Genomic DNA, 14,022 nt, shown 5'->3' with positions numbered 1-14,022 from the left:
CAGATGAGGTCTCGCCTGCCCAGGCGGGTCTCGAACCCGCGGGCTCAGGCCATCCACTCACCTCAGCCTCCCAAAGGCGCGGGATTACAGGCTGAGCCACCGAGCCTGGCTTAGAATAGACATTTTAAGAACAGAACTTTCTCAGTTGTGAGTTCCCCAAAAATAAAATTAAAATTCCCGAAGAGTTAAAATTCTCAAGTGTAAAGGTAAAATTTTATCTTCCAGAATTGCTCAATCACAATATAGCCTCATAGCTATAGATATTGACTCCACTGTTCTCCTTGTTTAATTGGAAAAGTAACTACAGTTTTCCTGCCAAGATGGGAACTTATCCAACAAATATTTGTGTGCCTGCTATGTTTTAAAGCACCTCAGACACTCCTGCCATCATAGACTTTTTATATTTAGCTGTCAATCATGTATTCAAAGTGAGAAGTATAACATTTTCACACATTTGGTGCCTACTGTGTTCCAGGCTTCAGTAGTTAAATAACATTTACAGAAAGACAAGAGTTATACCCTTTGGACCTCAGCATAGTGAAAGTATGCCGGAATAACTGGCATATGAATAATTTTTATAAAGTGCAATGTTTTGTAGACACGTGTAGTGTTTTTAATATATTACTTGTGTAAAAAAGAGATGTAGTTGTGTGTCAGAATTCCTGGTGGGCATTCCTATTATAATCCACTGTTTTGGACATTAATGTTTTTCGGTGGACTATACAGAAGAGTATTGGTGAAGATAGGGTGTTCTTGGTAAAGATGTTTTAAAAACTACCATTTAAGTTTCTTATTGTAACAGTTTTTGAACCCTCAAATGTAGAAATTCTGCAAGGTTATTTGTTTCGCAATTTAAAACATGGTATCAAATGGATGTTTCACTTATTTATCTTGTTAACCAACCATTGACATAGTAGTTGAGTTTATCACTTCTGCTGTTAGTTTTGGAGTGCTTGCTATGTGAATGCATGGATTCCATTCAAATCTTGAAGTTGCTTAGGAGTTTCCAGTCCTTAGCTTGGGAGACTTTTTTTTTTGAGTCGGAGTCTCACTCTGTCACCCAGACTGGAGTGCAGTGGCCGCTTCCGGCCACCGCAGCCTCGACCTGCTGGGCTCCGGTGATCCTTCCGCCTCAGCCTTCCGAGTAGCCGGAATTACAGGCATGCGCTACCACACCCGGCTGATTTTTTTATTTATTGTAGAGATGAGGTCTCGCCGCCCAGGCGGGTCTCGAACCCGCGGGCTCAGGCAATCCACTCACCTCAGCCTCCCAAAGGCGCGGGATTACAGGCTGAGCCACCGAGCCTGGCTGGGAGACTTTTTTGTCATTGCTTTTTGTTATTCTTAAGTTTAACCATGTTTGAGGCATTGTAGAGAGCTGTCCACTCGCTTTTCTCTATTTTCACGGATAACCTGACTGAATGGTTAGCACCATGAAACTATGACCAGGTTGGGAAATTTTGGCAGTGCATCCTGTTAAAGAAAATCTCTTTCATGATCATTTTTATTTTGTCAATGAAAATGTATATTGGTAACTACTGTGATTTAAGCCAACCTTAAAAGATTGCCAAGTGCATAACTTCATGAAATGCATAACTTCATGAGACAACTGGGTTTCATTTGTAGGAGTCAAATGAATTTTCTAATTTGAGTGATTATGATTCTGGTCATTCTTAGTGGCTTTAGTTAATGTGTATATAGTTTCTTTCCAAAACATAGCCTAAATATAGTCTATGTAGTTTTGAGTTATAAAATTTGGGTTTTGTGTGAGATTTATGTATACTTAGATTATTGCTTATATAATTAACTAGATTATTGCTAGATCAGCCAGGTTGAGAAATAAGCTTACATGTTAGACTTCTGACTGCTCCTGAAAGAAAGATTGGTATATAGCAATACAAGTATGGGTGTTTGGTTTGGACATTGTGCAGATATCTGTTCTGCCATTTTTCATTCTCTTACATGTGATGTTGAACCGCTTACCTAAGTCTCTCTGAGCCTCAGTCTCCTCACCTGTGAAGGAGGTATTAATAGATCACGATGAAATAAAATGCCACGAAGTGCTTAGGATGGTACTTGGCATATTGTTAACAAATATTAGGGCCAATGCCACCCCCCACAATGATATTCTACAATATTGTAGTAGAAGAAATGTTGCGGGAAAATAGAATGACTGTGCCACACCAAGGCTATCTTAGGAAGTAGCATTTTTTTAGTGCTGGCATGACTCAGTGGGCTAATGCTCCAAGGCTGAGCAACCTGGAGAAAGAGGAGAGGGGTTTTATGTGTTAGTTTAGGTAAGGAAAGGGGTTCGGGTTGTATAGCTATGCAGTTTTCTTTTTCTTTTTCTTTTTTTTGAGTTGAAGTCTCACTCTGTCGCCCAGAATGGAGTGCAGTGACCTCTCCTGGCCACTGCAGTCTAGACTTGCTGGGGCTCCGGTGATCCTTCCGCCTCAGCCTTCCAGGTAGCTGGAACTACAGGCGCGTGCTACCACGCCTGGCTAATTTTTTGATTTATTGTAGAGATGAGGTCTCACCAAGTTGCCCAGGCAGATCTCGAACCCGCAGGGCTCAGACAATCCACTCACCTCAGCCTCCCAAGGCGCGGGATTACAGGCTGAGCCACTGAGCCTGGCTGCTATGCATTTTTCTTTGGAATTTGCAAGGTGGTATTTAGCAAAACCAGATTTTCAAAGAACAAGTTGTCTCCAGGGTATACATGACAAGCAGGGCTTGTAAACTGATCACTTCACAAAGAGAGGATGCAGGGATAAGGTTGGGGATAAGGTTGTGAATCAGTTACTATCTTGCATTTCCAGGAAAGCCACTTGTGGCTATTTATTTTTCTCATGTCCCATGTCTAGCAGGTTTGGAGCTTGCAGGTTGATTTTTAAAAAGGAATAATTTTAACTGTTTCTAAACCCTCTCTGCCACAGAAATGCTAAAATTTCAGCTAGAAGATCTATATTTAATTTCTAGCTCTTTTATATTGCTACATATATTTTCATGGGTCAGTCACTTGACTGGAGTCTTGGTTTTCTCTGTGTAATGGGGTTCTGATTTTTTTTTTTTTTTTTTTAAGAGAGAGTGTCTTGCTATAACCCAGGCTAGAACATGGTGATGTGATTATAGCTCACTGTAGCCTTGAACTCCTGGGCTCACGCGGTCCTCCCAGAGTCGCTGGGCTGGGACTATAAGCACACCATCATGCCTAATTTTTTTTTTTTTTTGGTAGAGCTAGGTAGGGTCTTACTGAGTTGTCCAGGCTGGTCTTGAATTCTCAAGTGATCCTTCTGCTCGGCCTCCCAAAGTGCTGGCATTGTAAGTGTGAACCACTGCACCTGGCTGCGTTATGAAAATTAAATGAGGTAGTGATTAAAAGCTTCAGACATAGGCTTTTGTTTTTTATTATCGAACATATTTGCATCCTGATTTATTTCCTGGTGATTAACATTATTCTTTCTGTGCAAGGGAGGAGCTATGCTTCAGGAGCATTAACATAGTGGCTGTGTGTCGGGGGTGCATTTATTCGGAGGAGTAGAGTGTAGGAAACAATGTAATGTTCTTCCAGGAGGGGTGTGTGGGGGTGTGTGTGTGTGTGTGTGTGTGTGTGTGTGTGTGTGTGTTCGCGCACATTCAGAGCCATCAAGTGGTTTTAAGTAGGAGCAGGGAAGGGCCAGAGAGTTGGACTAATGTGGTAAAATCATCAGCTTGAAAAGATGCTTGTGGTTGTAGGCAAGGATTTTATTGGACCAGGTTCCCTTGTTTCTGTTCTTCATTAGTTTCTTCCCACCTACTCTGGTAGAGACTTTTCCTGTATGTAATTCTGCCACCATTATCAGCTTTATGAAGAGTAACCTACGTTGTGTAATCTTCATTCCCCACAACTGCAATAAATCTAAATCTTTAAAATATGTAATTTTTATGACAGTGGATTGAAATATTTTCATCAGTTAAATCTACCCTTTCAAACAGGAAATAGTTTCACTTTCTCCTTAGCACATACTTTTTGGCCCTAGTGGGAAACTTTGTCATCTTCCATTCTTTTTTTTTTTTTTTGAGTTGGAGTCTCACTCGGTTGCCCAGACTGGAGTGCAGTGGCTGCTCCTGGCCACCGTAGCCTCGCCTGCTGGGCTCCAGCGATCCTTCTGCCTCAGGCTTCCGAGTAGCCGGAATTACAGGCACGCACTGCCCGGCTGATTTTTTGATTTATTGTAGAGATGAGGTCTCGCTGCCCAGGTGGGTCTCGAACCTGCGGGCTCAGGCAATCCACTCACCTCAGCCTCCCAGAGGCGAGCCCGGCTGTCATCTTCCATTCTTTACACAAGCTGTTCCACATGCCTAGAGTGTAACAGAACCTTTCTCATCTATACTTCTTTCCTTGGAAGCCCTTTTTATACCTTGCCTTTATTAAGCCTTTCCCTGATCAGTCATCCTAAAGTAATTTTAATTGCTTTGTGACAGTAAATGGATCTGTTTACTGATAAGTTATCAATTAGTTTTACTTACTTTGTATAGTTTGAGCATTCTTGCTTGTAACTAAGTAGTGTCAAACTTGTAGCAAAAGCAGTGTGAGTTCTTAGTAGATTTGAAATCTACTTCTTACTGTGTAATTTTAGTAATAAAATATTTTTAGTGTTTTTATGTAAGAAATGTGGGTGGGGTGAGCAGGAAAGAGGGACAGATACCTGCCAAGGCAATCACAGAGGAGCAGTAAAACTTGAAGGCTAGTCATCTATCTGTTCATTTATATGCATGCTATTTATAGAAGTTAGGCTTTAGTAACCAGAGCTCTTTTCAATTTAATGACTTCCACGGAATTAACATGATTCATAATATTAACATCAGAAGGAGCATTGTTTAAAGGAACGCCGGCTCTGTCTGTTGTTAGCTAATTCCCTTTACACAGGTATGTGGGTGGTATGCATTTCTCATTCAATACAATGTAGAATAATGGTCATTCAGAGGGGACCTGGCACCTAGGAGCCTTCAGATCTTTTAGGTTATTTTCATTCCTTGAGAAGGAAACTGATGAAACATTTTGGGGCATAGAGATTTGTGGGGTATTACTGGAAAGATCTGGATAAAGCAAGGGCTGTCACTCTGACTACTAACTTAGCCCTACCATACAAATGAGGGTTCACATTAAAGATGATAGTGTTCCATAGTAGCAACAGCAGCAGCTTTTTTGTTTTTCTTAATCACGGCAGCATTTTGCAGTGCACTAGTGACTGAACATACCAACACTTAAGTCCTTATTTTTTGTTTTTGTTTTTAAGTCATTGAAATTATGAGACTATCATTCAGATGGAAGCATTGTAGTTCTTCGGAACCATTATGATCTCAAAACGAAAGGAGCATGATACAGATACACTGGCTGAGGTGTTTTGAGGTGCATCGAAGTGTTCCAAGCTGTGACTTACCTTAACATGTTCTTGAAGTACCATGGCGTGGATTAAAAGGTATGCTTTAGAAATCTCCCAGTGACCCCAAGGTCATGAATGAAATAAAACTTACGATTCTGTATTGAATTCTTGCATATTTTAAGAGACTTAAATATTAAGATTGTAGACGTAGTTATGGATTTATGGTAGTATTGTTTGTTAATAAAACATAAGATTGAAGTTTCTTTTTCCTTTTTGACATACGGTTTGGAAGATACTGGAGTGAATATTTTCCCTAGGTTTCAATAGTAATGTGCTGTAATTTCTTTCACCAAATAGTTTAGGGATTATTCATGTGTTAGTCTGTAATTATCTTTCTGGTTTACTTCATAGACTAGTTCTCTGTCATTTCATGGTAGGTAACCTGAAGAGGAAATAGTTGGAACAATTTTTTGGTTGAGGGTATTAACTTGACCAAACAAAACAATTCATGTTTGGGCTATTTTATAGTACAGTTTTGTCTTCTTTAAGAATTTTCATTTTCCTTTAAGAATTTTCACTTAAAGGAAAATGAGTAATTTTAAAATTTAATATTGTAGTTGTATGCTGTTAATCATTCATGTATATGTGGTGTATAGTCTTGCTGTAACTTGTAGTTACCAGTAGTGGTAATTCTAGGCTTCATAATACCCACTTAGCCATCAAAAATCTTTGAGGTTTTATGTTCATAAAATTTTGAGTGATGTAGTCAAAACTGTTTCTTAATTATTTTAATCTTGAAAATCTCAATTTTTATACTGTATGCTTGGTATTAAATGTTTTTTTAAAAGGTAGTGGAAAGGAACTGACTCAGAATGCTGAGTTCATTTATATTACATGAAGTTCAGAATTCTCTATCTTTTAGGTGGTAATAAAGATAAATTAGGAAGATATTTAATCACGGGTAGATCAATTTAATAGAATTACACTGGTGTAGTCTATAGTTTTTATTGGACTACCTTATGCTAAGATTCTTTTGACTTGTCAGCAGTTAAATTTTTAATGGGATTTAGTTATTAAAGCTAAGACACAATTGTTTTACATTAAATTCTAGTCCATAATGACAGTGATCTAATCAATTTCCAAGGTAGAGTGATCTGCTTATTAGCCAAGGCAGTTATTCACTTAGACCAGGAATTTATCTCTGATGGCTCAGAATAGTATCTACTCTCCAGAAAGATATTCCCAGACCTAATAGTATTGAGATAGTGTCCAGTGGATTGTTGACAAAATATATTTCTCTATAATATTTGCTACTTCAACTTTAATTTTTCTTTTTGGGATAGCACATGTGTATCCATTTGTTATGTTTTAGCTCCACAGAGGTTTTTGATGTGTCACTACTTGGGAACTACTCTTGGTAACTACCCTTCTTTTTGGAAGAGTTTATAGCTTTGTGGTTAAGAGCTTACTTTGACTCCAGAGTCAACTGACCTGTGTTTCAGATCTAATGCTTCCTTTGTTATCATGATAGATTTTAAGAATGACCTAGAAAAAAATAATAATATAAATGTGTTATTATGTAATTAAAATTTATATACACACATATAGTTGTATATATATATACTTAGTGCAGGTTTGGATACTTGAGAAACTGAATGTTAGGTTGATAGTGGTGATGATTATTAAATGCCAGATCAGAACTTTTTTAGTGGGGTATGTACTGTTACATTTTTCTTTCTTTTTTTTTTTTTTGAGTTGGAGTCTCACGCTATTGCCCAGACTGGAGTGCAGTGGCCACTCCCGGCCACCACAGCCTCGACCTGCTGGGCTCCGGCGATCCTTTCGCCTCAGCCTTCCAAGTAGCTGGAACTACAGGCGCGCGCTACCACGCCCGGCTAATTTTTAAAAAATTTTTATTGTAGATATGAGGTCTCGCCAAGTTGCCCAGGCAGGTCTCGAACCCGCAGGCTCAGGCAATTCTCTCACCTCGGCCTCCCAGGGCGTGGGATTACAGGCTGAGCCACTGAGCCTGGCCATGTTACATTTTTCTTATCCTATCTGAGTCTTGAACTTTTTTTTTTTTTTTTTGTATTTTAAAAAATATATTATTTTTATTTTTTATTTTTGAGTTGGAGTTTCACTGTCGTCCAGGCTGGAGTACAGTGGCACACTCAACGGCCACCCCAGCCTCGACCTGCTAGGCTCTGGCAATCCTTCTGCCTCAGCCTTCCAAGTAGCCAGAACTACAGTCGCGTGCTATCATGTCTGGCTGAGTTTTTTAAAATTTACTGTAGAGACGAGGTCTCACCAAGTTGCCCGGGTTGGTCTCGAATTCCCGGGCTCAGGCACTCCACTTGCCTCGGCCTCCCAAAGTGGGATTACAGACTAAGCCTCCGAGCCTGGCCCATTATTTTTATTTTAGAGATATGTGGTACAATTCAGAGTTAGGTACATAGGTGCTCATCATACAGGTAAAGTTTGGGTAACTTTATTGATATTTTGTGTTTCCCCTTCCCTTAGCAGTATCCCACTACTGCCAATCCCTTTCTTATAATGTTATGATGAATGTTCAGAGTCCACTTACGAGTGAGTACATGTAGCACTCAGATCTTTGTTTCTGTGATAAATCTTTGAGTATTATAGACTCTAAATCCATCCAAATTGCTGTGAAACCCATAATTTTATTTTTCTTTTTTCTTTTTTAGATTTGAACCTTTTTTATTTATTTTTAAACTGTGGGGCACAATTCAGGGTTAGGTATACAAATATTCATTGTGCAGGTACTCTTGTTGATAAGGTGTGCCCCCCTTCCCCAGGCACTTTCCCACTACTGCCAATCCCACCTCTCCACTCCCCTCCCATGCCCCTGCAGTTTCCCACTACTGTCAATCCTTTTCTTATAGTATTACGATAGTTGTTCAGGGTCCACTTATGAGTGAGAACATGTGATATTTAGTTCTTTGTTTCTGTGAAAGATCACTCAGTATTATAGACTCTAAGTCCATCCAGGTTACTGCAAAGTTCATGATTTTGTTTTTCTTTATGGCTGTGTAATATTCCATCATGTATATGTACCACATTTTCTTTATCCAGGCAACTTTCGATGGACAGCATGGTTGGCTCCATGTTTTTGCTATTGTGAACAATGCTGCAATAAGCATAATGAGTGCAGGTATCATTTTATGGAGTGATTTGTGTTCCTCCGGGAATATTCCCAGAAGGGGGATTGCTGGGTCGTATGGAAGGTCGATCTTTTAAGAGTCTTATACTTTCTTTCATGCTCTTTCTAGAGAAAAATAAGACATCACTATTTGACTGACGTGGTCAGTTCTTTGGGTCTTTTCTCATGCAAGAAAGAGGTGGCCATGGAGTCTGCTACTTTTTTCTACTACTTTGATCCTGCTGGTTGATTTGTGTGTTCTCTAAATCTGTGTTTTTCAAATTGTAGGTTTTACCATATCCATTAGTGGGTCAAGAAATCAATTTAGTGGGTTATGACCAGCATTAAAACATGGGTTAAAATAGAAAATAAAATATCACTGTAGAAAAGAATGCATTTTTAAAAATTTCTGCTTTAATTTTTTTTAAAAGGTTGAAATGAAAAATATACACATTTATGTGGATATTGATTTGGTTTAGTCCCAGTAAATGCATGTCTTCCTTAGTCAAGATGTCTCTCTGAAGTGGTATTAGTTTTGCATTATCTTCCTTTGTTGAAAATAAGTGATCAGCATTAGTTCCAGTCTGTAGGGTTTCCAGTGGTATACCATATTCCTAGCATCACCTGCAAGGTTCTCCTACCATCTTTTTTGTTTGAAGTCAAGGGTATTATGGAAGAATATCTAAGGAGTACACCAGAATAGGAGAACATAACAGCAGTGACTTTTGAGTGACATTAACCAAGGCTGTTTTATTAAGTTGTGTGATCTAGTGTCTTGCCCTTGGCATGCATTCTTCTGTTTGTCAACTCATAGATCAGTGGTTTTCAAACTGCCAGTGGTAGCACATTCTGGAATCAATTTAATAAGTTGCTGCCTTCCCTCCTCCCAACTAAATGAAACACAAAAAACAGAACAGAAGATGTCCTGAATGTACGACAATATAGTTTTGTAAAACTTTTGTGTCAAGAGTATATGCACATACTGGATTGCAGAGACCTAAGTTCTAGTAGTAGTGATCAACTGGGAAGCTATATGAAACTTGGTCTTTTACTGCAAAACTGACCTCAGCCATAAAAGCCTTCAGATAATCTAAGGCAAGTATTACCGGATCAATAGTCTTATCTCTGATGGCAGAAAACAGTTAATTAGCTGTGAAGTCTTGTTTTTGTTTTTTGTTTCTTTAGTGTTGTGTGAGGGTCTTGTCTGTGTGTGTGTGTTTGCCCTGGTGAATATTTGAAAGTTCATAAGTAAGAAATTTACAGTATTTCCTAGTTGTGGAGGAATCATTGATGGAAGTGAACCATGAACTTTCATAAAATAAGATACAAAAAAATTGATAATAAAACCCACTCAGTTCACTTTTCATTCTTTATATATTAGGTCTTGTTCATGTAACAGGTGCTTCTTTAATTCAGAAGATAAATATAAATTTTAATACTGCAAACAATTAAGCATAAATCAGACATATTATAAATATTTAAGGTAGTTAAATGTTAAAGCTTCTAAAGTTTGAGGATTTTGATAACATGTAAAATTTTATCTAATGAGGATGGTCACAGAGTTTCTGGTGAATATTTTAAATAGGACTTCACAGTAGGGCAGTATCAGCATATGTATGTTTTAAGATTGGGTCTAAAGTCCAATTTCTTCTTCCCTAGAAAATGGTAAGAAGATGAAGACTTCTGGTAAATTGTTTCATAGCAATGGAATTTGTACATTCGTTTTCTTCACTTGGGGGTTGAAAAATGGAAGAATTATTTGTCAAAAGAGGAGGACAAAAAGATAATAAGCATAATTCTATTTTTTCCTGCAAGTTCCTGGGAATTGAGTTAAAATACATAGTTCACTTCTCTGAATTGAGCATGATATATGCTCTTTAGAAATCATATTTTGAAATTACAGAACATAGAGTAATAACCTCCCAGTCAGTGTGTTTACTGTTCTGATGGTGGTTGCTGCCTTTGGACAGATGTGTGTGGGTATACATTGTGAGCGGTGGAGGCAGTGAATGGGAGTGTATGGAATCACAGTATGGAAGAGTTCCTCTCTTCTATAACTTTGTTTCCCCCAAATCCCCCCCCATTCTCCACCAACCCCTTGTCATCTTCTTCATTCAGTTCTTCCTGCTCTTTCTAATAGTATTGCTTGACTTTTTGTTGTTATAAGAGGATTGATTCTTTCTTCCCTTAACTCTTGTTTACTCACTTCCAGTGTCATAGCTTTCCACCTCATGCTGGTTATCCTGTTGGGAGCATAAGGTTTCATTATTGTCTCTTTGTGGCATCTGTTTCTTCAAAGCCACTTCTCTTTCCTTTGGTTATCATCATGCCTGGTAGCAACTTGTATTCTTTGGTAGATTTCTCCTCTTAGCGTGTAACTTAGAAGGAAACTAAACTACAACTAGTTTAGTTGACCCCACACTGAGGCTATGGCCAGGGACAGCACTTTGGGGTTTAAAAATGTATATAAAAGTGTTGGTGGTGACAGCTAGATTAATTAAATGTGCATGAATTTAACTTTAGTAAAACTCCTTTATTGTTAAAATTCCAGTGGAGCCGGACTCAGTGGCTCAGCCTATAATATCAGTACTTTGGGAGGTAGAGGCCAGTGGATTGCTTGAGTCCTCGGGTTTGAGATCCACCCGGGCAACTTGGGGAGACCTCATCTCTACAATAAATAAAAAAAAATTAGCCAGGCGTGGCAGTGCATGCCGGTAGTTCTGACTACTTGGAAGACTGAGGCAGAAGGGTCGCCAGAGCCCAGCAGGTAGAGGCAGCAGTAGCTGGGAGCGTGCTACTGCACTCCAGTCTGGGTGATGGAGTGAGACTCCAACTCAAAAAAAAAAAAATAAATTAAAATAAAGTAATAAAATATAATATAAAATGAAATAAAATTCCAGTGGAAAGCTAACTTGTGAATGAGAAGTTTTAACTCGGGGCAGGGACAGGCCAAAGACAGCTAACAGAAATACACTATATAAAACAAAGGTGACTTGGTGCAGGCAGGACTCACTGAAACCATTCACTTTGATTTAAACACTGTTGCCCTTTCTGTAAGGAGCCAATTTTCAGTCTTTTTTCTAGTCCTCAAACCTACTCCTTCCCCCTACTGCCATTAAAAGATTTTGTTTATTTTGTTGACTTCTGTATCCCCAACCCAGGGACAGTGGTCCGAGACAGCAGATACTCAGTAAATAAATTGTCAAATGAATGAACTTTTTATAATACTAGGTTTTTAAGACATGCAGCTATTCTGTCCTGGCAGAACTGGCCATATACTCTTAATTATGAACCTTTTAACTTACAAATGGAGAGAATAACCAGGTATATAAGGAGGTGATTTTATTTTGAAATAATTTCTACAAATTTGTGAGTTGGGGATTGATAAATCTAAAGGCCTAGAAATCTGAGTGTGTTATTATGCTAAGATTTAATGAGTATTGTCTTTACAAGGTGTTCCTCATTAAGTGATTAACCCAGTCTCAGTCACTCCACTCCTTTTCATTCCTTTTCACAGAGACTGAAGCTCTAGTAACTATGAAAATACTGGGGTATTTTTTTTGTTAGGAAGACCTGGACTTTGGAGGAGCAAAATATGGAAATAGTTTACATAATAATTGAACAGATTTTTCTTGCAATGGTAGATATCCAAGTGTGAGATTATATTTAAGGAAAGACCGATTGTGATCTATGCTCATATTCCACGAAAGAAAAGCTCCATATTCAACTAAAACACTTCCGTATTTGGGATTGACCAGATTTGGATTGTTAGGAGGTGGACAGTTGCCCTTTTACGGCCACTAGATATTCCATTGCTGGCTTTTATTTCTCTTTGACTTGTTAGCTCTGGTACTCCTCAAGCAGTCTTTCTCTCACCACTCTTTTGCACTCCAGTGTTCTTCTGCCTTCCTTCCTTTTCTCCTTTCTAATTCTCGAGCCCCCTCTCTCTCCTCCCCTCCCTCATTTATGTGCAGCCTAAACAAACAAAATAATTTGTTGTGCATTTTGCTTTTAAAAGAATACTATGTGAGCAGTGCTTCGGAGTCTGTGAACCAGGCGGGTCAAGTGAGAAGTGACCTGACCAAGAAGTTCAAGTCAGAAGGATGTTCTGAAAACAGCATAAGTCTTACGTCCTAGAAGGTTCTCCAGAAGTTAAAAGAGGTGATCCTAGGACAAGTAGTATTTATCTTTGAATAAAGAACTTGTTGAGTATAATGACTAGATTGGTAGGATTGATTTTGGAGAAATACTGGAACCAAACCAAAGTACTAATGGATAAGGGGGAAATATTAACAGAGTAAGTCATTTGAGCTTTAATTTTTTTTAATTCCAAAGTTAAAATTTTATTTAGAATTAAAGACTTCTTTTCAATCTTAAACTTGTCCTTTATAGCCAAAGCTGCTAACATTTTTAAAGCACAGGTACCTAATTTGTTATCCACATTCTTATTGTTGACTTAAGCAATAATGGCATATTAGGTTATTGTTATTATGGTAAAGAATTGCCTAGGTGAATTTGCTGGAGACCTACACAAAGCACATGCAAATGACCTGTTAATTAGTTTTAGACTCAACAAAACCACGTTGACTTCATTTGGGTTCTAAAGTATATTGAGAGTCCTGTGTTAGATCTTGATGCCACCCCGTAATAAAATTTGTCAGAAATGTGGATTATCACTATTTTGAAGTGTTAATATCCCTCATTAAAGAACATTGCTATTGTTGAGCAAGTAACAACAGTAATTTACAGCACTGTATTTTTGTAGGGCATTCTCCATGGGAACAGTAGTCCTATTAGGGTGAATAGGAAATCAGTCATCCTTTTAGCCATCTGAAATTGATAAAATAGTTCTCTTTTCTCTTTGTAAAATTTGAAAAGCTAATATTGTGTACAATTTTTTTCCTCCATTGTAGAAATTGACTTAGACATTTCAGATCAGTTTGTTTATAATTATTTAATTCAACTGTGGTTTATCATCATTAAATCATAGTTGATATAAATAATATTATAGCTTAAGAGCTAAGATTCCATAATAATTTTTTGTTTTTGTTTCACTTTTTTAACAGATGACTTGCTATTATTATAATTCATTTGTTTAGTGATCACTTACTGCATACAGGCTTGTATTTGAAAATTTGATATTAACATTGTATGCATTTGAGTCAACTTCATTGTGAATAATATAAGCTTGTAACTTCGACTTTATTTGTCTAGTACGTTTTCATTAAAAGAAATACTGGCCAACATAAACGCTATAGCCTAAAATATTCACTATGCATCTCCAGTTAATTGTGGAAACAAGTTGGCATCTTCTTCATTGCTAGGTTACTTAGTTATTCGTCAGGAGTCTGTTTTGACTAATCCCTACTGCTGTGAACACAGTTAGATTTCCCTGGTCTATTTAACCGTATGGCATTGCTTCATATTCTCTAGTTGGACTATTACAGTATTTTATCTTTGGGATTCCACAGTTTTGGTTTGCTGAAAAGTTTACAG

The 14,022-nt window shown here is 38.0% G+C and overlaps 1 protein-coding gene across 3 annotated transcripts in view; it reads left to right on the top strand.

Moving 5' to 3' along the window:
* Positions 1-14,022, top strand: part of RBPJ (recombination signal binding protein for immunoglobulin kappa J region) — a 116,654-nt gene that overhangs the window by 36,848 nt on the left and 65,784 nt on the right. The window contains exon 2 of one of the 3 annotated variants that reach the window (XM_021711202.1): positions 5,280-5,462. The exons of the other annotated variants lie outside the window; for them this stretch is intronic. Within the exon in view, the coding sequence (XP_021566877.1) occupies positions 5,446-5,462 (17 nt within the window). The 5' untranslated portion in view covers positions 5,280-5,445. The remainder of the gene's footprint in view (positions 1-5,279; positions 5,463-14,022) is intronic. 3 annotated transcript variants of the gene reach the window in all.

Source organism: Carlito syrichta, unplaced genomic scaffold, assembly GCF_000164805.1.
Source record: "Carlito syrichta isolate Samal-C Ts95f unplaced genomic scaffold, Tarsius_syrichta-2.0.1 Scaffold301929, whole genome shotgun sequence".
In the NCBI taxonomy this organism is placed as follows: domain Eukaryota; kingdom Metazoa; phylum Chordata; class Mammalia; order Primates; family Tarsiidae; genus Carlito; species Carlito syrichta.
Note: the sequence above shows the minus strand (reverse complement) of the source record. Positions and strands in the feature narration are given on the sequence as shown.